The sequence below is a fragment of the Epinephelus lanceolatus genome, chromosome 23, assembly GCF_041903045.1.
Source record: "Epinephelus lanceolatus isolate andai-2023 chromosome 23, ASM4190304v1, whole genome shotgun sequence".
Taxonomy (NCBI): Eukaryota; Metazoa; Chordata; class Actinopteri; order Perciformes; family Serranidae; genus Epinephelus; species Epinephelus lanceolatus.
Genome location: NC_135756.1, coordinates 6,239,291 through 6,262,808, shown reverse-complemented (window position 1 = coordinate 6,262,808; position 23,518 = coordinate 6,239,291). Strand labels below are relative to the sequence as shown.

At 44.7% G+C, this 23,518-nt stretch overlaps 1 protein-coding gene across 8 annotated transcripts; it reads left to right on the top strand.

Annotated features, from left to right (window-relative positions):
• Positions 1-12,014: 12,014 nt before the first annotated feature.
• Positions 12,015-22,871, top strand: gata3 (GATA binding protein 3). Of its 8 annotated transcripts, none has more exons than XM_078165154.1 (7): positions 12,015-12,482; positions 12,628-12,999; positions 13,955-14,431; positions 16,486-16,542; positions 16,700-16,746; positions 18,830-18,955; positions 21,321-22,871. In XM_078165154.1, the coding sequence occupies exons 2-7, from the start codon at positions 12,765-12,767 to the stop codon at positions 21,621-21,623; spliced, it is 1,245 nt and encodes a 414-aa protein (XP_078021280.1). In that variant the 5' UTR covers positions 12,015-12,482; positions 12,628-12,764; the 3' UTR covers positions 21,624-22,871. The 8 variants fall into 8 exon arrangements, with proteins under 8 accessions (XP_078021280.1, XP_078021279.1, XP_078021282.1 ...); XM_078165153.1 differs by having other exon boundaries at positions 13,955-14,488; XM_078165156.1 differs by having other exon boundaries at positions 13,955-14,488; positions 21,316-21,471.
• The last annotated feature ends 647 nt before the right edge of the window (positions 22,872-23,518 follow it).

The following is a 23,518-nucleotide window of genomic DNA, read 5'->3' as shown; positions in this document are numbered from 1 at the left end:
TTAACACGTACCGACCAGGAAGAGACTCAAAAATGATCACAAAAAGATCCATAACAACCACAAAGAGACACAAAATAACGGAGAGGTGGTGGGGCCTTTTGTATATCTGTGCCCAGGGGCCCGTTGCCTCCTAATCTGCCTGTGCACACCTACTAGAACCTGTAGTAATAATAACGATAATAGCTATTTGATGATTACTTCAGACAGCGGTGCATGGTGCCTGCTGTCGCACAGCATTTTTGTTTTATCTATATTTTTTATCAATACATTGGGTGGCTAGCAGGGATGGGAATTTTAAGCATATGTGAATACTGTGGAGATTTGCTCCTTCTCAGATTGTTTTTAAGACATCTGAACGTGTCAGATAATCCAGTCATTCACAAGCAGAAGCCACGAGGTCTCAGATTCATCATGTGACCTATAGTGGGGGTTCCTGACCACCAGTTTGGCTCCTGCTGGTTTGTCACTGAATTCACTGATAGCTCACATTTGGCTACTCCTCACAGGAAGTCTCCACACTTCAATAAAACCCAAATACATCATTCCTTATAGTGGTGTTTCTGGTGTAATGTTCAGTTAATTTTAATGTAATAATCTGCACTTTATTTCTTCTTATAGCTTTTATTCTAATGCTAAATTATACTATCAATGTCTAAAACTGTTAAATCAAGTGTCTGGGCCTCACCTGGCCTTTCACCTACAAAATGTCACACATATGAACACGTACCGACCTGGAAGAGACTCAAAAGTGATCCCAAAAAGATGCATGTGAAGCACAGAGAGACACAAACAAGACACATAAGTACCTTAAAGACACAAAATGACTACAAAGACATATAAAAAGATCCATAACAGCTAATAATAACTAGTAATAATTTGCATTTTATTTCTTCTTATAGCATTTATTTTAACACTTAATTATATTATTAATATCTAACACTTGGCTGTAAGTTCAGTTACTTACTTGAACATGCACTGACAAGAAAGAGACTCCCACAAAAAGATGCAAATAAACCACAAGAGACACAAAATAATTACAAAAAGGGATAACACAACCACAAAGAGTCAAAAAAATGATCTTAAAGAGACACACAATGACTACAAACACTAAAAAGATCCACAACAATTTATAGTTTTCACTTTATTCCTTCATATCGTGTTTATTCCGATGCTTATTTATATTATTTTTTATATTATGTAAGTTTAGTTAATAGTGCTGCAGAATCTCCACATGTATCAGTTATGCACATAGGTGTAGAGTTTGAAGGAGACGTGTGGAAAACGTCGCAAAATTAAAGATATTTACACCATAAATTGATGCAGAAGACGCACAAATTGGTGCATAACCTGTAAGTTTAGCTGTAAGTTTATAGTTAATAGTGCTGCAAAATCTCCCCCCAGCTTTCACCAGCAAAACGTAACAGAAGTTAACATGTACAGACCAGGAAGAGACTCAAAAAATGATCACAAAAAGATGCAAATGAACCACAAAGACCTCAAAGAGACACAAGACGACTACAAAGACACACAAAAAAATCCATAATAACTAATAATTTGCACCTTTTTCTTCTTATAGCATTTATTCTGGTGCTTAATCATTTTATTAATGTCTAAAACAAGGCTGTACGTTTAGTTAATAGTGCTGCAAAATCTCTGCATGTATCATTTTTTGCTTGTAAGTGTAGATTTTGGATAAACTGCAAGTAAAAAAAGGCCCTTTAATATTTAAAACGTTCCATTTTGGCAAAATTAAAGCACAAATTGGTGCGTAACCCAAAGGTTTAGCTGTAAGTTTAGTTAATTGGCTAGTGCTGCAAAATCTCCCCCTAGCTTTTACCAGCAAAACGTCACACAAACGAACACGTACTGAGCAGGAAGAAATTCAAAAATGACCAAATAAGACACAGAACGACCTCAAAGAGACAGAAAATGACACAAAAAGATCCATAAAAACTAAGAATTTGCACTTCATTTCATCTTAAAGCATTTATTGTGACGTTTAATTATATTATTAATGTCTAAATTAATCTCCACATGTATCAGTTTGGCTTGTAGGTGTAGATTTCGGAGGGGATGCAAGTAAAAAAGGCCCCTTTTAATAATTAGAATGAGCCGTTTTGGCAAAATTAAAGACATTTACACCATAAACCGATGCAGAAGATGCACAAATTGGTGCATGAAAATTAAGCAGAACACAGGAAATTAAGGTTTCTGTTGGAGCACCCCCCCCTCAACCTTCATCTGTGGCCCCCACAGTGTTGAAATCAAACCTATGGCCTTGCTTTTGCCTGATAAATTATCAGATGTGAAAACTATCATCTTAGAAGAGAAAATATTTCTTTTCAAGCACAGATTAATATTTGCCTGATGTCTGTTTCTGTGTCTGTGTCTGGGAAATCCCTCTCTTCCTGCGGAAGTAATCACATTACAGTAACGCACTACTGGTGCCAGGCTGGCAGGGAGAGCGCGCGGAGGGCGGGGGAGGAGACTGAGACCCCCCCACGTGCAATTTGATATTTGCCTCTTTGACAGTCATTTAAAGGGGATCTGGAGAACCCGATAGCCGGGGACTTACACCCCCTCCAAAGGCTTTCGGGACACTTTAGCCCGGCTCGGCTCGGCCCCGCCGCGCCAGTGAGTCGCCAGGCAGGGTGTAAACGTTAAATGTTAGCTATTTGTTCCGTGGATTGCGAGAAGGGGGGAAATCAAACCAGTCTTTCATTCATTCTTTTTTTTTTTTTTGGAAACCCTCCTCCCCCTCCATCTCCATCTCTCCTCCTCTGCTTCCTTTCTTTTCCCACAAACAGTCATTGACTAAAGCGGCTTAGGGAGGCTCCTAATAACCAAATTAAAAGCAACAGAGAAGTTTGGAGAGTGAAACAGGAGGGGAAGGGGGAAATGTTTGGTAATTTGCTGAGACTGCGCAGACAAAGAGTCCTGACGCGGTGGAAGAGGAGGTTATCTGCCATCGTGGCGGTTCCTTATCAGAGGATAAATATTTGTGTATCATGGCCAGCTGGGGACTGTGCGCAAAAGCCTCTGACGCGCTGTTGTGATTGTTGCAACACAGGTGATCTACATTGAGATAGCTACTGTATATGTGGGGCTGCAGCGTGTGTGTGTGTGTGTGTGTGTGTTTCTTTTTCAATTATGAGGTTAAAAGAGTGTTTTTAATAAACGACTGCTCATTAAAGAGGAGAGTGCATTCCCCTGCAGATAACAGGCAGGTTGCATTGTGCGCGTCTCTCCTGGGAGGACTCCTGACTGGATGTTTGCCCCCTCCACCTCCACCTCCACCTCCACCTCCACCTCCACAACTCCCCAGACTCGCATCTCATTGAGCTCATCTCCACATCTCTATCTACAGTATCAGGGCCGCAGCATCAGCCTCCTATACGCGCTGTCTCTGCGCGCACAAAAGGAGGTGAATTAAAACCAGGCTATTTTGGAGACCCCCCCCACATACACACACACACACTCCTCCTTTTTTAAGCAACAACCAACGTGATCTGGTTGTTTTTCCTTTCATATGAAACCCACACTGGACTCCCAGTGGCCACCCAGTCCAGGATTATTCTGCTCAGCCAGGAAAAAGAGGAGGAGGCGGAGGAGGTGAGGAGGAGAGGAGAGAGGAGGGGAGGGCTCGCCTGGATACCCAGCCGGCAGTGTCCCTGGGCATAAAACCGATAAACATCTGGTGGCGCTTGCCAGGACATTGGGAAATGAGGGATTGTGTGTGTGTGTGTGTGAAAGAGGCGGCGAGAACACAAAATCATAATGAGAATAAAGATGGGCAGAGAGAGAGAGAGAGAGAGAGAGAGAGAGAGAGAGAGAGAGATGCTGATCAGCTAATTACAGCTGCAAATAAAATGCAAATGTATCCTGGCACGGTGAGCATGCCCAAGTTTAAACACAAGCGCCATCCAAAAAATTCAGAGCTGCGCGGGCACCGTGCCAATGACGACTTCCAAACAAAGACTCATTATCCAATAAAAATAATAATAATGATAACTTATATATAAATTATTATTACTAGCATTAATAATACACACACACAGAGCAGCCTGGTGGTTGTAGCAGAGAGAAAGATGGCACACGTCCCAACATGGTGACACCACCACAACAATTACAGTTCCCCACACTGTAGCTGCTGTTTACGCGGGAGGAGGAGGGTCACATGTCTCCACCCACCACCACCACCCGCCACCTTATGTAGTGATTAATGATACATCGCCACCCAAAGATTAATCATAGAAAATTAAAAAAAAAAAAAAAAAAGCAGTAGTGGCTACATCAGGTGGGCTCTGGATGGATGGAGGAAGAGGAGGAGGAGTGAAAGCGAATTAGCTCCATCGAATCTTTTTAGATGCAAATATTTTGTTATCTCCACTTTGCTGCACTGTTTTTCACTGTTTATGATTAATTATCTCTTCTTGGTGAAAAATAAATCATGCGAAATTAGGATCTCGCTGACTCCGGCGCGGCGCGCGCAGAGATGGCAGGTCGATGCTGTTAATTTCAGGTTGAAATTGACACACTAATTATAGTGCAGAGTGCTGCTGGAACACTAGCAGGCAAGATTATACCTCTGTGCTTCTATTTTTTTTTTTTTTTATCAGATCTCCCCCCTCCCCCCCCCTCCCCTCCTCTCCCTCCCTTATATTTTACCAATTAAAAATCGTAAAGGCATTTCATTGCCCCGGGATAAAAAAAAAAAGCAGCAGCCTCTTTCCTAACATGGCCATCACTTTCCCCCATCAGATTCATTGTGATGTATTAGATGCAATAAATTATCCCATGTAACAAAACATGGCGAGCTGAAAGGCTGATAATCTGCAGAGGGGAGATAAGGATTCATTATTCCAAATCATTATGAATCCAGCGTTGGCTGTGACTTCTTTCTTAATCAGCTTCTGTGATCCTGGATACGTGAAGGGAGCAGATAAGAGCGGAGTCGTTTATAATTCTCCCCACCTCGGCCTAATATTTTAAAATAAAAATCGCAGGGAAGGAGCTGCACTGGAAGGAGAGAGAGGAGAAAAAAAGACACATTGGCTTAACGTTTGGAGGGTGCACAGGACGAGAATAATAAAACACATTGAGCAGAAATAAATAAGTAAATAGATAATACGTGGCCCATACATTTTTGGAGGTGTTTTGTCTCAAATTAAGGTCATCTTATTCGACATTTACAGCGAGGAATCATGTAGGCAGGGATGAGGAAAAAAGGGGAGATATATACTGCAGCGTTTATTTCACATTTGGAGTGGGAAGTGTCTAATAAAATTGAGGCGACACCGGGAGGCTATAAAAGCGGGTGACCGTAAATGATTTACTCCGTTTATGCGCTAACGGGGCAGAAAAGCCACGGTTCAGATAAAGCTGCTGCTGCTGCTGCTGCTGCTGCTGCTGCTGCTGCTGCTGCTGCACTGGATGTTTCTGCAGCTGCAAAATAATCACAACATAAAGGTGACATCATGACACATCTGCAGGTGAGATATTATAAATATCTCTGCGATAGAACTGATAGGAATAAAAATAAAAGGAGGAGGCCACTGTGCGTAATTGTGGCCCGGTGCACCGCAGGGTTTAGCCGTTGTCAGCCTCTGCTGTCACGCGGGAACTCGCGTCAAATTCTACATTAATCACGCGATTTCACGGCGGCGGGCGCACGCGGGAGAAGAGGAGCGTGACTTTCGACGCGCAACAAAAAAACACGCCTGGTATAGCGTGGCCTAGTAACGCGAGGTAAAGCCTGCACCCTGTTACAGCCTCCTTTGACAATTAATTACGCGCTGACTCCCTCCTTTTCTGTTTTCAAAAATTAAAATGTATTTCCCGCTTTATTTAATTGTGCATCCCGACCGAACAACACCAAATTGATTCCCGTTATTTCCCCTCATAATTAATCTTTTTATGACACCTATAATATGCGTTAATTATCAGCCGCGTAAACGTGCTTTCACCGTTGTTTCCCATCAGCTCCTATCAAAGCCATCAGCGCGCGCCTTTATCATATTAACTCCAACCTTTGCATTGGGAAGCTAATCGCCGCCCAAAATAAGCACTTTATTGAAACGCAGATTAATAAATCAGTACAATCGTGGATGTGTTATTTTTCTAATTCTATTTTCCCCATAAAAAAAATCCGCGCGTGGAGCACACTGAATTATTCATTGGGGTTTTAAAAAAGAGACATTTTGGAGAGTTGCGCCAATTATCTGCAATTTATTACCTTAATTGAATTTCTTCCCCAACGATAGATTTGGGGTGTGATCAGTTTACAGGCTCCGAAGAAGAGTCAAGGCGCAACGTGAGAGATACCAAGCCTGCAGCAGCATCCTCCCTCTCCTCCTCTCCTCTCCTCCTCTCCTCCTTCCTCTCTCCTCTCCTCAGTGCATTTCACAGAGAGAAGGATCGGATTTGCTTGGTGCTCCTTTCAATGAACCATGGTGTCAATAAGCAGGCTAGCAGGCCTCTGTGCGCTCCGGGTTAGTTGGTGGATGCTTTTTTTTCTCCAGAACAACTGCTAAAAAAAAAACACACCACCACCACCACCAAGCACCACAATGCAGCTCCGATCGCATTACCATATTGATATGGAAAGATTTCAGATTTGTTTGCTTACACATTGTGCGCACGGAGCTCTAATTGCTGTAGAGTTTGGCGCGGATCTTCGCTGTTGATTAGACGCCGGCTATGGCTTCATCTGTCCTTTGTGGCGAGAGGAGGAGAAGGAGAAGAAGAAGAAGAAAGAAAAAACAGGGGGGTGCTCCTCTTCCAGCAACAAAAGGAGGTGCAACATTTTGTGTGTCACGGAGAGACTGAAAATATCTGCAGAGCACAAAGTGTACAGGCGCCATTCTTATTAGTTGGCTGTAGATAATACACAACATGCTGGATGCTGCGCTGCTAAATAAACCACATTGATGGTATAACAGCGCCACATTTCAAGCATTAAAACTGATTTTTCCTACGAGTATTTTACGCTCCACATTTACGCACACACCTGATTGCAGGCAGGGGTTTATATTTGGCACGTGGGCGTCACCTGGCATAGTCAGGTGTTGCCTTACCTTTATTTATAGAAATATAATCGTAAAAATAAGACTGGAAAAGCTTGAAAAAATATCGCTACATTACTTTTTAATTTCTGTATTCATCTAACCTGTGATGCGTTCAAGACCCGGAAGAGCTGGCGTGCACAGTACAGTAAGTACGGTAAAAGAGGCCGCCTTTGGTTGGCCTGTATGCGCGTGCAGTCTGCCCGCTAGCCTATGTGCGCGCGTGTCTCTCCTCGCGGTGTGATGATGTGACTCCGGGACCGAGGGCGCGCGCACCATCATCACCAACACCACCACCATCTCCTCCTCCACCACCTCCTCCTCCCCCTCCTCCTCCACCGCCGCCACTGTGTGTGAGAGTGTGTTTTTTTTCCCTCCCTTCCCGTCCACACAGCTCGCGCACTCTGTCTCCGTCTGTCTCTAAATGCCATCGGCGCTTCCATCTCTATGTCACTCCTTCTTCACATCTGCAGAAAAAAAAAGCCCCGGGTCCGTCCAGCGTCCACGGAACAGGTCAGTAAATATTTAGCTTTGCTCCTGTGCCGGTGCATCTTTCTGTCCAATCCCCCGCGTCAGTGGCTTTTTGTAGACATGAGAGCGCAGTGATGTTGCTCGGTGTGTGTGTATGTGTGTGTGCGTGTGTGTGTGTGAATGATGGGGAAACTTTTGTGAACGGGAGCTTTGCATGCTAGCTCAAATGCAAAAAAAAAAAAAAAAAAAAAAAGAAAGAAAGAAAACGGAAATTTGCGGAGATCCAAAGCCACAAAAGACGCTAAATTCTCTCCACCACTCCCCGGCTGCACTTGCTGAGGAAAAAAACAGGAGGGCTGTGGTGATAATACATGGCTGCAATATCCACAACGTCCGCCATTGTTGCCTTTAACGCTAGCCGGCGTGTTTGTTGTTGACCTAGCCTCTTTCTCTGCAATAATTATCAGCGTTTCCGCTTTTACGCACACGGATTTGACGCGTAAAATAAAATTAAAACCCCAAACGAAGTGCGTTTCTTGAAATACTTAGCTCCAACCTGACCCCCACCCTCCCTCCCTCCCCAAAATAGCACAGATGAGGGTTTTTAACGACCTATTACCTCCCGCTCAGGTTGGCGGTATAGGCAGAATCCCATACAAGCCGTGAAATTGATCTGATTACCTTGCCGGCGGGTCATAAAAAAGGGAGCCGGGGCTCGCTGAGGCTGCGTTTCCCCCTTTTTTCCTTATTAGTCTCCTCCATCTCGTCTTTGGTCGATATGTCTTGATATGGCGGAGAGAGAGCCGCTGTTGGAGTGAATAGGATGCCAAATTAAGGGCATCACACGCGCACAGTCACGGGCCAAGAGCTCAGACAACGGTTATTTGCATGCAGGGGAGCAGCGCGCCACAGAGAGACCTCGTGCACTCTGGTATTGATCCGCCATTTAATATATATTTTAAAATTTTGTATATATTTTGAAAGCACCCACACATGTGAGATGGGTTTGATTAATTATTGTAATGTGTCAAAATGTTTTTAAAATCTTAAAAAAGAAAAGGAGGCGGCCTCGAGTGAGTTATTATGATTCTGATATTTATACTGAAGCAAATTTAAATTTAATTTCTACATGAGCGAGAGCATGAATGTTGCTGTTGGGGGATCCATATAGGCTGAGAGGTGAAAAGGCCCTGTACGCTAAATGAAAGATTACATCAGCGCGTCTGGCGAGAAGCGATATAGACACTGATAAGCATCACGAGTCAGTCAATTGGCAGACCGTTTTGTTTTTCTTTTTTTTTCCTCCCTCCCCTCCTCGTTGGGAAGAATGACACAAAATAGCCTGCTGGCTTTTTTCATTTCTGTCTTAACACACGCGAAGAACAAGAGACAAAAAATACATCAGCTTTATGTTCTCATTTTTAATCATTCTAGGAAATCGAGTTTCAGGCGCTCGACGTGCAGAGTGTGTGACGCCCTCGGTTTGTTCTAAGAAGCCGAGTGTGTTCACATGCTGACAGCACTAAGAGCTGCCCTTGTGATTTCTTGAAAAGACCAGAAAGGCGATGAATGACTCACGGGGGTAAAGAAATGTAACATGGTGTTTCAAAATGTATAGGTGAGCGTTTACCCAGTAATGTGTTGGTATCATAATTACAGGCGTTTTTAATGAGTGACTGAGCATCTTATGGCAGCATCACACACTTTGAATTATTATTATTAATAATATATATACAGTGGCGTGTGTGTTTGCATCAATTTAGCTTTATTTTTAATTTATTTATTTTGCTGTAAATATTTTTTTTAATTAAAATAAAAGGTTAGTCGCGGATATTTATTTAAATTAATAAAAATGTAAGCACATTATAAACAAAAAAAAAAGCTTTTAATGAAGCAGGCCTTCATGGAATAAAATAATAAATAAATAAATAAATAAAAACACACTAGCACACACATTTTAATTTTCAACACTGCTATCGTCTCCAATTCATCTTTACGCGTGCTGCTATTTAAAATAAATACAACAAAACGCTTTAATACATTTTTTAAATTATTATTACATATTTAGAATTTTAAAAATTATTTTACAAGTAGCACAAGCAGCAGGTTGGTGGTGTTTCATGTCTACTATTAAGTATCACTATTATCACTGTGTGAGTCTTATCTCCCTGACCTCTGATTAATCAGCTGACGGAAGGAAATTATTATTTATGAGGGAAAAAACAATGATTGTAATTGCTGATGAGGTCATACACAGGACGTTGGAAGGGGGGGGGGGGGTAAAGTAAACACACACACACACACATGCACACACACTGTTATCTAAAACATTTTATCCCCCACACTGGCAGTGGAATAATCCGCTGGTGTCTTAAATTCTCAGCCGCAGCGAAAAGACACTGTGCCATGTCTTGATTTGAATCACAGCTGGCCGACATGATCACATATCTCCGCCATCATCAGGAGCCGGACTGGCCCCTCGCCTGCTTTTATGAATCAACCTTTACGCACAAACAGCGCTGCTATTTGTAGGCCATTAACTTCAAAAATAGACTCTCTCACTCTCTCTCTCTCACACACACACATAGTGAGACAGAGAAAAAGGGGAACTGAAGCTACTGTTTCTCCCATCGTGCATGGCGACAGTTTTGGGATTATAAATGACAACTATTTTTTTTTTTTTTTAAGAGAGCCAGTCTTATATTCCCGCGCTGAATAAGCTCCGGCGTTACTGACACCGAGGCTTGGGAATCAAGTCATGGGATGGCTTCCATGTCCCATTCTCTAAGCTTCGATACATCCAGTCAAGAAACAAAAAAACATAATCGGGATTTTAGGCTACATTTACCGTCATGTGTTGCCTCTGAGCACCTATAACGGGTACTTTGTGGATAATGGCTGCGCGATACTTTTCAAGAGGATAATTACACGAGTCCGCTGACAGCCTGACAATGGCAGCTACAGCAGTTTGCATCCAAGTTCAGTCTCAGGTTTGCCTGAGTGAGGAACGCTCCCTCTTTCTCTGAGTGTGTGTGTGAGTGTGTGTGTGTGTGTGTGAGTCTCTCCAGGTAGGGCTATCCTGGAGAGGAAAAATTCGACGCTTTGCCAAGTCGCTCTCAGTGTGTGCTCCCACGCGCCCGGCTGAGAACCTCCACATCACAGAAGAGGGGGAAATAAATTAGGAATCAAATAAATAAGCGCTGATGGGATGGAGCCATCGGCTGAGCGCGCGGCCTTTAACACCTTCACTCCAACTTCATTTTCACCTCAGTATTCATCACATTATTCATCACTGTCATGTGTTTTGGTGCAGCCAAACGCACTGAACCAAACCCTACCTGCTGCTACTGTCACAGGATAAACGCTGGTACCTACATGGTGCAAGGGCGTGCGCGCTCCCGCACTCTACCCACGACACTGCCGCGCTGCGAAGAGGGTTCATTTCCTGACTGTTTACACCGCGCTGACGTCACATCCAGTGGCGTCGCCGAGGCTGCCCCATTAACACACACACACACACACACACACACACACACAACTCTACTATTACACCCTGCCAATCTAACAGAATATGGAGAAACTGCGCTTTTGACATGAAATACTTCCCCGAGGAGCAGCTCCCTCTTTGTGCCGCCGTGTGACACTCAACACACACACAGGGTGAACTCCTCTTTGATTTAGAGTGTTTAAATTATATTTTCTTATCTTTTAAACTCGTAAAAAATTTAAAAAAAAATAAAGGTGCGCGCGCTATCGTGTTCCATTGACGCATTAATGTTTGTGAATAAATAATGACATGAGCCATTGTTGCGCGTGTCCGAGGGGTGAGGGTGCAGGCAGCCAATAAAACCCCATATTTTTTATTGCTTTATTTTTATAAGTAGTTGGAAGGGAGAGTCTATAAGCTCCCAGGCGTCCTTGTCCGCATCTGCTTCACAGTGAGGAGCTCGGATGTGCCATTAGAATAATGTGCCTGTCACCGCGAGAGGACGCACTGTCACAATTTTAAGAGCGTACATGTCCCGCAACCTGCCATTGGCCCGGAGCAACAGGCTCTGCTGCAGCCTCTCTCTGTCTCTGTGAGTGTGTGTGCACAAACAGTTTGAAATCCTTTTTGATTCCTCGCTACTTTTATTTTAATTTGCAGCCACAGATGCTTTTAAAATAAGTAGATGTTTAATTTTTCATTTGTGAAATCTGTGTTTGTTAATGTTTTATAGATTTGTTTAGGCTGTTTGCACCATGAGCGCAGGACGCCTCTGTGTTTTCGTGCGTAAAGTTTAATTCTGCGCGCTTAATGGACACATTTTAATAATATCAATAATAATATCTACTTTGGCAAGGTCATTGAAAGAAATCTTGCAGCACTCCTGCATCTCTCCTGGCCCACGTTATATTCAATTAGGGCAGGCCCCTCCCCTTAACTGATGACACTGACAGGCCCTCCTTAAGTTGCGTCGCGCCACAGCTGTCTGCAAGCATTGAGCTGCCTGGCGCCATCCTGAAAGAATGCCTTCACTGTAAAAAAAAAAAAAAAAAAAAAAAAAAAGGGAGCTGTAGAGAGAGAGAGAGGGAGGGAGAGAGAGCAAGAGAGAGGGGGGAGAGACACAGAGAGGTAGAGCAAAGGGTGAGTGAGCAACAGCCACACAGACGAGAGGGAAAGAGAGAGAGAGGAGCGGAGTTAATGGAGAGGGCTACAACTGCGCACAAACACAGATTTGATCAGTGAGTTTAACTTGCTGGTGCTGGACAGTGTGCAGTGAAGCCATCCACTGCAAACAAGCCGCGCGCCCGTCGCCTACAAACCTCCTCTAACTTGTTGAGCCGGGCTGAAACAGTTTTATTTTTTGTCAACTGAGAGGAAGAAGTTGAGGAACTCTGCGTGGGACCGGATTCCATTTTGGACGTATTTATATGACAACACCTTTGTTGCATTTGTAATGTGGGGTATGTTTCGTCTTTAAATATCATGTGTTTTTTTTTCTCTGAAACCCGGGTTAAATTTACTTAAGCGTGCGCCTCGTGCCTGTTTCTAGCCGTGCTGCATGTGTTGTGAAAAAATAAGACAATAAATTCTCCTCTCTGTCTCCAGGTGATCGGAAGCAAGCGCGGAACCTGTGGATTTAACAAAACGCACGGATTTGGGACTGATTTCTTTCTTATCTTGTGACTTGTGCCGGTTTGCTTCGGCGTGCATGAACATTTACTAAAGACAAAAAGAGCAAAGCGATGGAAGTAAGTGCGGATCAGCCACGATGGATGAGCCATCATCCCGCGGTGTTGAACGAGCAGCATCCCGGCTCACATCACCCGGGCCTCGGCCACTCATACATGGACCATTCGCAGTATCAGCTCGCTGACGATGTGGATGTACTCTTTAATATCGATGGACAGGGCAACCACGTCTCTCCATACTATGGAAACTCTGTCCGAGCCGTCCAGAGGTACCCTCCTCCCCCACACAGTAAGTAAACGGCCTGTTTAGGCCTTTTATTTAATGATGTGCACATTAGAGCCGTGTGCGTAATCTACCCCTGGATACTCAATTACTGTCACTGTGTTTGGAATTATTTGTATTACCTGACTGTGATCCAGACCAGGTTTCGGTTTTGGCCTGAGTTGACTTCGTCTTAAAAAAACCTGAGAGCATATAGTGTTGTGAAACCACGCCGTAAATATGTATGGTTTACCTCCAGTTTGTCTTTGGTTTCTGTCCACCACTAATATCACATTCTATTCCCGTCTCAGCTTCACACACACGACGAAAAATATGACATTCAGCTGACTCACATGTCAGAAGTTTTGTCCAAAAACCCGTGCGTAATTTGTCTCCCCGAATCAATCGAGGGTTTAGTTACGGATTCAAACAAACAGCCGTGTTGGCACACAAGTCCCAGATACACCTGGAATATTATGGTGCCGCTCGGCAGCATGTTTTCACTGCTGAGCGCGTGAACAATATTTATCTTTATTATAATATCCTGTTCGGCAGCACGAAGTCATTTGTGGAGTCCCCTTTATTTAACTTCCTCAACAGTCAATCACGTCGCTGCTTCTTTTGAGGCTTTTGACTTACAAGTGTCGCGTCGAGGCCTGTTTATTGGAAAAGGTAAAGGTCAAAATTACGCACATACGACGCCACCTGAAACTCGACATAAGAGAGGATCGAAAGGTTTCTAGACGGCGGCAGTGTCTCGATAGAAAGTGTTTTGAATACGCAGCTGGGGGCGAATTACACCCGGGCTTTGTGTTGGATATTCAAAATAAAACATGTCAGTAAATGTGCGTTAAATCAGCGCGTAAATGTGCGCAGCACGCAGCGCTTGTTCAGGCCTATCGCTGGACTCAATTAAATAAATGTATGTGTATTTATTGTTGGTCAGGTTGTGATGTTTTCTTGTGTTTCTGTGCGGCCCCAGGTAGCCAGGTGTGCCGTCCCTCATTACTGCACGGCTCTCTGCCCTGGCTGGAGGGGAGCAAAGGCATCGCCCCGCACCACAGCACTTCTCCCTGGAACCTGAGCCCCTTCCCCAAGAACCCCCTGCACCACGGCTCCCCGGCCAGCCTGTCCGTCTACCCCCCGGCCTCCTCCTCCTCCCTGTCCACCGGTCACACCAGTCCGCACCTCTTCACGTTTCCCCCGACCCCACCGAAAGACGTATCCCCGGACCCGGGCATATCCACCCCGGGCCCCAGCAGCTCCGGGCGGCAGGAGGATAAAGAGTGCATAAAGTACCAGGTGACCCTGGCCGAGAGTATGAAACTGGAGTCATCTCACAGCCGGAGCGTGGCATCAATCGGAGCAGGGTCATCCTCTGCCCACCACCCCATCGCCACATACCCACCCTATGTCCCTGAATACGGCCCAGGCCTCTTCCCACCAAGTAGCCTGATAGGTGGGTCATCTTCTAGTTATGGTTCCAAAACAAGACCAAAATCAAGGTCCTATTCAGGTAGGCGTGCGCTTTTATTACATTCCCTTTTGATCTAACACCATATTCCCCAGATTTGCAGCCTTAATGATCAGCCATGTTTAATCTCATACTAAAAAAAAAAATGCCCATGAGCAGCTCATCCATCCCTCACATGAACAAGCTCTGGTTTTGGGGCTAAAGGCCAAACAGGTCAACCTGTGTTCAGAACAGGCGCATCAGAATGCCTCAAAGCTTTCTTTCATCACCTGGTCATAATAATAATAATAAAATAACACATTTAATTTCAAAGATTTAAATATATTTAAATAAAACAATTCTAATAAATGTGAATAAATAAATTAAAAATGCGACACACAGCTAGAAATAAAACTCTTCTCCCCAGACTCCACTGGACATTTTTCCACTCACAGAAATATAACCATCATGACGCAAAGCAGTTCAGAGTTGAATAGATTAATTTAGGTCATTTTTTTTCCTCCTCTTCCTCCTCTGCACTGACATACACACACAGACACACACACACACACACACACACAGAGGGGGGAGAGAGAGACAGAGGGGAAGCCAGCTCTCTGGGCTGTGTCGCCCCGTTTATATGTTTAAGATAATCCCATTACTGTCAGACCAGTGCGCGCCACAGTTGCATTGTTTACCCAGCGGTAGAGCACCGGATGCTGCTCGTTCATTCACAGGGAAAAAGCGGCTGAGCCGTCGCCGTGGCAGAGTGCACGAAGCACGGAGGGAGGGGAGCGAACAGAGACAGTGTGAGAGGAGAGGGGAGATGTTTCCAAATTGTGAAAAAGGGCGAGGGTAATTATTTTAAAGGTTGCTGCTGCCGCCGCCGCTGAAAAGCAGTTTTTCTGTAATGAGATTAATATCAGTGGCTTTGATGGGGAGGATAGAAAACACTGGATTAGTTGATGCATATCATCGGGATTATTCAGCAGCATACACTTAATGCAAATAAAGATTTTTAATGCCGGGATAATGTGAGATAATGTGCGTTTTGAAAGATATTTCCCGGTTTGTTTAATGAGGTCATCAGCGCACATATATCATGCAAACTATATTTGCATCGCAGAGGCCTGTTTTCACTCAACTTTGACGCGCAGGATCCACAGTTCCTGTTTGATTTCAGCTGCAAAGGCAAGACAGAAACATACTTGATCAGGTGCTTGTATGTCTGTCAAGTCAAAACGCGGCATGACTCGGACTGTGTGTGTTTCTCTCCGTGGAGAAATGTGTGTGTGTGTGTGTGTGAGTGTTTCTGCAGCTCGTAAAATAAAAAAAGGGGAAGTGCGGGTGCATGAAAATGCAAAAAGCTCTCGGCACTGCACAGAAAAAGCCCTGTGTGCGTGTGTGTGTGTGTGTGTGTGTGTGTGTGTGTGTGTGTGAGTCTCTGCTTTCAAATAATCTGACTGTGGCTGCAGCTCCCTTGTTTCAGTTTCAGGGCCCCTTCTGCTCGAATCAAACTGTGAGTGCGCGTCTCACCTGTCGGTGTCACTAGAGAAGTGCCAGTGAAACATGAACACCCCCCCTCAATCAATTTAAAACAAAGGGCACAGCCTGTCAGCGCGATACACACACAAATATTATTATTATTATTATTAAAATGAGAGATTGGCTGATGGAAGAAAAAAAGAAGGCTTGTTTTATTCGATTTATTTTTATTTTTAATTCCAATTTATCACGGAGCAAAGTGCATTTTCTTTAGTCTGGAAATCCAAGCACGTAGCTTAAAAATATTGTACTTTATTAAAAAAAACAAATTGCAAATTGCATTATGGACCTTAACACAACTGCTGCACCAATGTGTGTTATAATCAAATATGTGCTGCATGCTTATATTTGCATTTAAATTATTACTGTTGCAAAGACTGCATGATTTAAATCTAACCTGTTCTGTTTGCAGCACACACTCACTGAGACTTATTCCCAAAGACCTACTGACCTGGACACTGTGTCCGTGTTCTGTGTGTGTACGTGTACGTGTGTGTGTTGTTGGCTCTTTGCAGAAGGTAGAGAGTGTGTGAACTGCGGGGCCACGTCGACTCCGCTGTGGAGGCGGGACGGTACGGGTCACTATCTGTGTAACGCCTGCGGACTCTATCACAAGATGAACGGGCAGAATCGCCCTCTCATCAAACCCAAGCGGCGGCTGGTACGTCTCCACCACATTTTCTCTATTGATGACATTTCCGTCTCTCTCTCTGTTTTTCCCCTATCCAGGAAGAAGTAGGCCTATTAGCTGCAGGAAATTGACTCGACAAGTGCAGGTCTCTGTTTTTCAGATACTACCATAGAAAAACTGCACAGTATTTTTTTTTTTATATATATATTTATACAAATGCAATGACGATGCTATTTTTTATTTGCTAAAAAAAAAAAATTGTCATTGATTCTGTTCAAACAATAGGCCCCCATGTGTATTTTGGAGATGCATTCCCTCCGTTAAAGAGAGCTGTAGCTTGTGGCTGCAGGCCTGCATTCAAATAAACGCACAGAGCTCCATCGTTTAAATATTATTTTGACATTTCAAAATTTTAAACACATCTGGGCTATTAGAGGCTATTTTTGCACTTCTTCAGGTGGAGCTATTTTTTTGCACTTTGCAGTTATTTCAGGGAAAGCCCCTCTCATCAAAGCTGCATCTCCTTAGCTTTAGAGGAGTTCCCCCTGCCTTCTTATGAAAGCACACACACACATATTAAAAAAAAAAAATCTTTCGAGGCAAAGGCTGTCCAGTCCTGCTCTGGACTTCTCCTACAACCCCTTCGCCTCTCTAATGTGAAAACCCGACTTCCCAGGAAAGGGCTGCCGGATATCTGAGCAGCGCAGATAAGTCGCTTTTAACAACACAGCCCGCTTCCCCAGTCAAAACAGAACAGGCTGCAGCGGAGTCCGAGCCCGGGGCCAGCTCACAGTCACGACTTGAGATTGTTTAATGTTATAATCTCTGCTTAAATGCGCGGGGGTGGCCAGGTGGGTAATTGCCACGCCATATTTGACTTTGTTTTTATTTAGGGGGGGGCAAAAAAATCTTATCTACAGGCTAGAAGTGACATCAGAGATTTAGGAGCGAGATATCACCTGGAATCTGATCATGTGCGCACAAATCTGCTTATATTTTAAATTTAAAAGCAGATTATATGAAATTATTTAATTAAAAAAATGCACTTAATAGACATAATTCCTCCACTCTGATTGGTTATTCACAGCACACAGCAGCAGGGGTTATTAGGCCACCACGTGTGTATAATTGGAAATCCCTCCCCGAGATAATGTAGTCCTTTGCGTTCGCGTGTCCTCTGCGGTCACCTGTCTATCGATTGTTTTTAGAGATTATAACATCAATGTCAAGCCACTGCAGCAAACTGGGGGCTGTGAGACAGGCAGCTTAAATCCATGGGAAGACATGACTTTCACTGTGTCAGGATGAAGAGAGGGTTTTACTCTGCTGGTAGCCTGCAGCGAAGCTAAAAATACACACTTTCTTTTTTTTATTATTATTATTTATTTATTTCCTTTATTATTATGCTTTTTTAATTGGCCACTGCAGGGTTCATTTCACTGCATGAATGTGCTCGTGTTTTCTATCCATGATTTGTGTTTTAAAAATTCATCTTTGAGTCGATTCCAAATCTATATGCCCCTTTTTCACTTTCATTGTTTAATGTCACGAGGGTGGACATTTAAGACAAGCCTCCGTGGCACAAACAGGCACTTTAAAGGGAGAGGGGGGGTTTAATCAGATTTAATAGCTCTCCCATTTCAAGGCACTGCTTTTATGTCTTCTGTAAATATTTATTCTCCAGGAGGTATGTGCTCTATGACGCTATTTTTAGCCTCGAGTGAAAGCAGCTCTGTTTTTGGTATTTCTGTCTTTATTTTAAACTATTTTCAGCTTGTAAAAAAAAAAAAAATCCTATGGGTGGACATTAGGAGTGTATATATAGACAAAATACTGTTTTTTAAAATTAGCTATGCACAATGCCAGAGTGGAAATAAAGAATGCATTTAATGTGCAATGAAATAAATTAAACGGCTTTTTTTCTGTGATGCATTTAGATGTTTATAAGACGCCATGCATGCAGGGCTGCCACCCTACAACCGTGATGCATTTAAATGCCACATTTTCCCTGGTTAACTTGGGCTACAGTTGCCAAACGCACAAGGAAAACACACATTTCGGTGCGTAAAACATCCACATTTCTGTGCGTAAAAGACGCGTCCTGTAGGAATGGCAGCCCTGCACGTTGGTGCCACATGTCTCAGAATAAACCTCCATGTTGATTGGGTTATTGCGTGGTCATGTGACGTTCTTGTGGCCTTTTCTTTCTTTCCTGTGTTGCTGTACAGTCCGCAGCCAGACGGGCAGGGACGTCATGCGCGAACTGCCAGACGACAACGACGACGCTGTGGCGGAGAAACGCCAACGGGGACCCGGTGTGTAACGCCTGCGGCCTGTACTATAAACTGCACAATGTAAGTAATAAACCTGCATAGGATATATCTCCCTAACCCATCAAAAAAAGTCCTGAATATTTTATCCCATCTTCCTCTTTCTGTCTCTCTCATCACGTCCTGCTGGGCACCTCTCCCTCCTCCTCTGAATATTTGATCGGACTTGTCCCTGCAGAGGATTTCCGGGGCACGGTGATAACAAATACTGTAGAATTAATATGATTTATTGGCAGTAAGTGCGAATCTAAAATGTATAAGACCGAAGTGAACTAAGCCCGCAGCCGCCTTGCTTTTGAATATTAAAGAAGGGGGGGCTTAATTAAAATTCGATTAATTTCCAGGCCCCGTTTTTTTTTCTTCTTATTTCTAGCCTTTTGGTTCCACGCGCGCCAGGGACTTGGAGTCCCCCCTCTGACCACCAATCCGCCTGATTCGTTTTGGGTTGGTTAGCGCCTCACCACATCATTTCACATCCTCAATCTGAAAACCCCAGGGACTCATTTATCTCCCCCTCTCCCTCCTCTCCTGCTGCACAAAGCTGTCACTTTTAATCAAACAGCCATTGTAGTTGAAACTAATAGTAATAATAAGCAGGCTAACTGCTCTGAGGCCACATGTAGGTAATACCCCCCCTCACACTCTGCGCAGACAACAGATAAAGGTTGCCTATATCCCTGTGTGTAAGGGGGGAAGAGTATCCTGCTCTGCTGCCCTGCTTGTCACGCAAGCGCTCCCTGTTAAATCATTTTCCCATGTTACTTTTGACAGATAGTTAGGCGCTGCAGAGGCAGATTCAAGGTTAAAAGGAGAGAAGAATAATATTTCCCACTCACACATTAGCATCTGAACTGACCCCGACCCTGCTGTAATTGTGAAATGAGTTTATTTTGGTAAATCCAGACTTCTGTTGGGGCTTGCTCCCCTTTGAAACAAATTCCACATTCTTCATGGAGAATTTAGCCGCAGCTCGCCTGCATGTGTGCCGTCCCAAAACACCTGATGGTAGCAGCTCATTGTCCCGTAAGGAGCTTGTGGAAACAGAAGTTGCCACAAACATGAGGCCTTGTTAACACCTGAAACAAAGACTCTTTTTAGTAATCAGGGAGGAGGAGGAGGGAGTGAGGTCACCACATGTGAAAGATGTCTTCCTCATCTGTGCATCTGTGAGTGAGGTACAGTGTGTTCAGCTTTGACACCTCTGTACCTCTGGTTTCAGGTGGTTAGCTGCTGGTGTTGGGAGAGAGGATGTGAGGGGCTGCCGTGTGTATTCTGCGGTGGTCATTGACTCAAACACTTTGGCTTGGCTTTTGTTTGATGTGCCGGGGCGGCGGCCCGAGCGCAGGCCGGAGGCCCAAGGCTTCCTCTGCGAGACGGTAGACATCTCAGCATCAAAGAGCGCAGGCCTGACCGGCTTTAGGTGGGCGTAGCATGCCTCAGAGCTGGAAGCAAGGCAGAGAAAGTCACCCAGTATGGAGCCACATCTTAGAGAATGAAACCACATCACTAGAGGGAGCGGGGGGGGGGGGGGCACACAGATCTCTGCCCTCTGCTAATCATTGAGGCCACTCTGCTTAAAGAGTCTGTGAAAAATGCCAATGTCTCAGACAGAGCGCGAGAGACAGTGAGCAAGAAATCCCTGCTCCCATTTCCCCGGGAAGAACCGCTCAGAAAGATCAGGAAGCCAGTCGGCCTCATCCACCTCCCCTCATAATCCTGCCCAGTGCCACAGCCGGAATTCCATCATCCAGCTCCCATTCCCGGCTAAAACCTATGCTGGAATATGGCAGCTGGGGCCATTTTGGCCAGGAGACGGCCACGCGGTTGAGGAGGAGGGTGGAGAGGAGGACTTGGCCGACGCCGGCGGTCGTCATGGCCATGTGTCTCTGTGGTCAACATTAGCTGCCAGACCCTTCTCCGTCTCTGTTCTGCACACTCTCCATCTTCCCTCCGTACACCCCCCCCCTTCTCCTCCATCTTTCCTTTTTTCTCTCTTTCTTTCTGGCACAGTCGCAGCCTCAGATACAGTTCAGCTTAAATGAATCAACATTTAAATCCACACACACACAAAGAGTGTATAAACAATCTTGTGTTTCAGGATGGGACAGTCAGATTTGCCCGTAATGGGACTCCATTACATATCATTATGTCTCCCAAAAACCCCAAAATCTGCCTCAAAGAAAACTAAAAGCTCCACATTTTCTTACTTATTTTGAAACGTGGTGACACCCTTCACTTACGGGTTTCTTTTTTTATTGTTGCCTAATGTAAGCGCGGCCGCAACGCCGAACGTCTTTATGTTGAACCTGATCCCTATCTCGCATGTGAACATGACGCCGCTGCGACAAAATACTAATGTGCCACCTTCTCTGTCTCCTTTCGAGAGCAGATCAACCGACCTCTGACCATGAAGAAGGAAGGCATCCAGACCAGGAACAGGAAGATGTCCAGCAAGTCCAAGAAGAGCAAAAAGTCCCAAGACAGCATGGACGACTTCTCCAAGAGCCTGATGGACAAGAGCAGCTCCTTCAGCCCGGCCGCCCTCTCCCGCCACATGTCGTCCTTCCCTCCCTTCTCGCACTCCGGCCACATGCTGACCACCCCGCTGACCACCCCCACACCCATGCACCCTTCCTCCAGCCTCCCGTTCGCCCCCCACCACCCTTCCAGTATGGTCACAGCTATGGGTTAGAGCTCCCTGCGCTGCACCACCCCTGAACCCTCGGCCTCGCCACCACCACACCCCTCGGTACCTCTGCTGACCTGCTTCCATATCCTAACAGACAAATAAACCGCTCCTTGGCCCGACCCAAGCCCCCCTGTCCCGCCACCGAGCTGCGGTGCGACGAGGACAGGCTTTCGGCTCCTTTGTCTCCTCAGTTGTATCTTATTTTTATAAAAATCAAAGTGTACCTCTGCGATGTGAATGCTTTGCAGACATGACTGTGGCGCACTGACCTCCGGAGGGGGGAAAGATTTTGTTTTCCTCCACCCAACGCCACCGCCACCACATTGAGGCTGCCCTCCCAGCCGATCCACATGATAAGGAGCTCCATTTGTGTACAAAAAGCCATTTTTCCACACATCACAAAAACAGACATTGAAAAAAAACTCTGACTCTCCCGAAATTTCCGAACCCGCCTCTCCTCCACCTTGCACCTGTGTAACAGGAACCCCCCGGCCCTCCCCCCCGCGCCCCTTCTTCTTCTTCTTGCTGGAGATGAGGAGAGACACACGTTGAATATATTTGTACAAATTGTATGAAATACAGTACATTTAATGAAGACTTTTTAATTAAGTGAGAAAAAAAAAGGAAACATGCCCCAGGGCAGCTAACGACGACGAGAAGGGTACGAGTCGCAGCAGTAGGAGAAGAGACCTCCCGCCAGACGAGTGAGGAGAGGACGCCTCTAAGTCCCAGAGGAAAGAAAAAAAAAGTGAGGAGGAGGTGAGAAGACGAGAGGGAGAGACTTTTGAGAAAGGGCAGGCCTCGGTTTTCGCCTGCGTGAATTGTGTTGCATTAAGTTTGCAGAGAGTTGGCGGCTCTGGCTGCAGGCGTCTCTCTTCTTTTTCTTTTTCTTTTTGGATGTGCTATAGGTCTCGGGCAATTGGTTTGTGTTGACGCGCGCACGTACACACACACGCACACACACATACACACACATGCACATTTGAACACCTGAAAGACTTTCTTCCTGCCCACAGATTATATGCATTGTGAAAAAAGTTCCTGTATTTGTTATTTGTATGTATAAATCAGAGTACCAAAAATACGAAATAAACAAAGATGTAGAATTATTTCTTTATGTTATGCAGACTGAATGGTTGTAAAAATTTAATAATAATCACTAGTGTAAAATATGACTGCTTTTTTGTTTCGTAATTTTTTTTTTTCCCTCTTTGAAAATAATAAACTAGTTTAATCTCTGTTGACATGTTAGCGCTGTGGTCGAGAGCCGTCTTTTCTGTCTCTTTCTGCGCTTTGTGATCTCTGACACACACCTTCCCACCCACCACCACAACCACAACCAGCGACACCCCGCCATTTTTTTTCTTCTTCTTCTCCTCTACCAAGCATTCGCAGGAACGGCTCTTACGGTCAGTTGAGCACAAACAGGAAGGAGCAGAAATAAACAGTGGCAATGGAGGAACAAATCAAATGGCAGGGTCAGAGAGGCCAGGCCACACAGGCACCGTGGGCTGAAGGGGCTTTTGTCTCGTCCGTACTGATACATAAATACACAGCGACAGGCATGCAACACTGTACGCACGCATCACACATCTATCAGTCATTTAGCAAAGTGGGATTAATCAGGAAACGGCGTCATTTCACACACTTCCTTCTGATTTCAGATCGCTTATCGAGCTTCTCTGACACACGTTGTATCAATGAGATGCTGAAACCTGAAACGATATTTAAAAAAATCAAGCAAAAATAGTCAAATCTCTCAGTTTTAAACCTTAAAAACAAACTTTCTGGAACAATCCCACCGATTAACGTCCACTTTCCTGCACAGCGAGCTCACCTCTGCTGCTGAGAAATGACTCAGCAGGGAAAAGAAGAGGAACTCTGCTGGTTTCGACCAC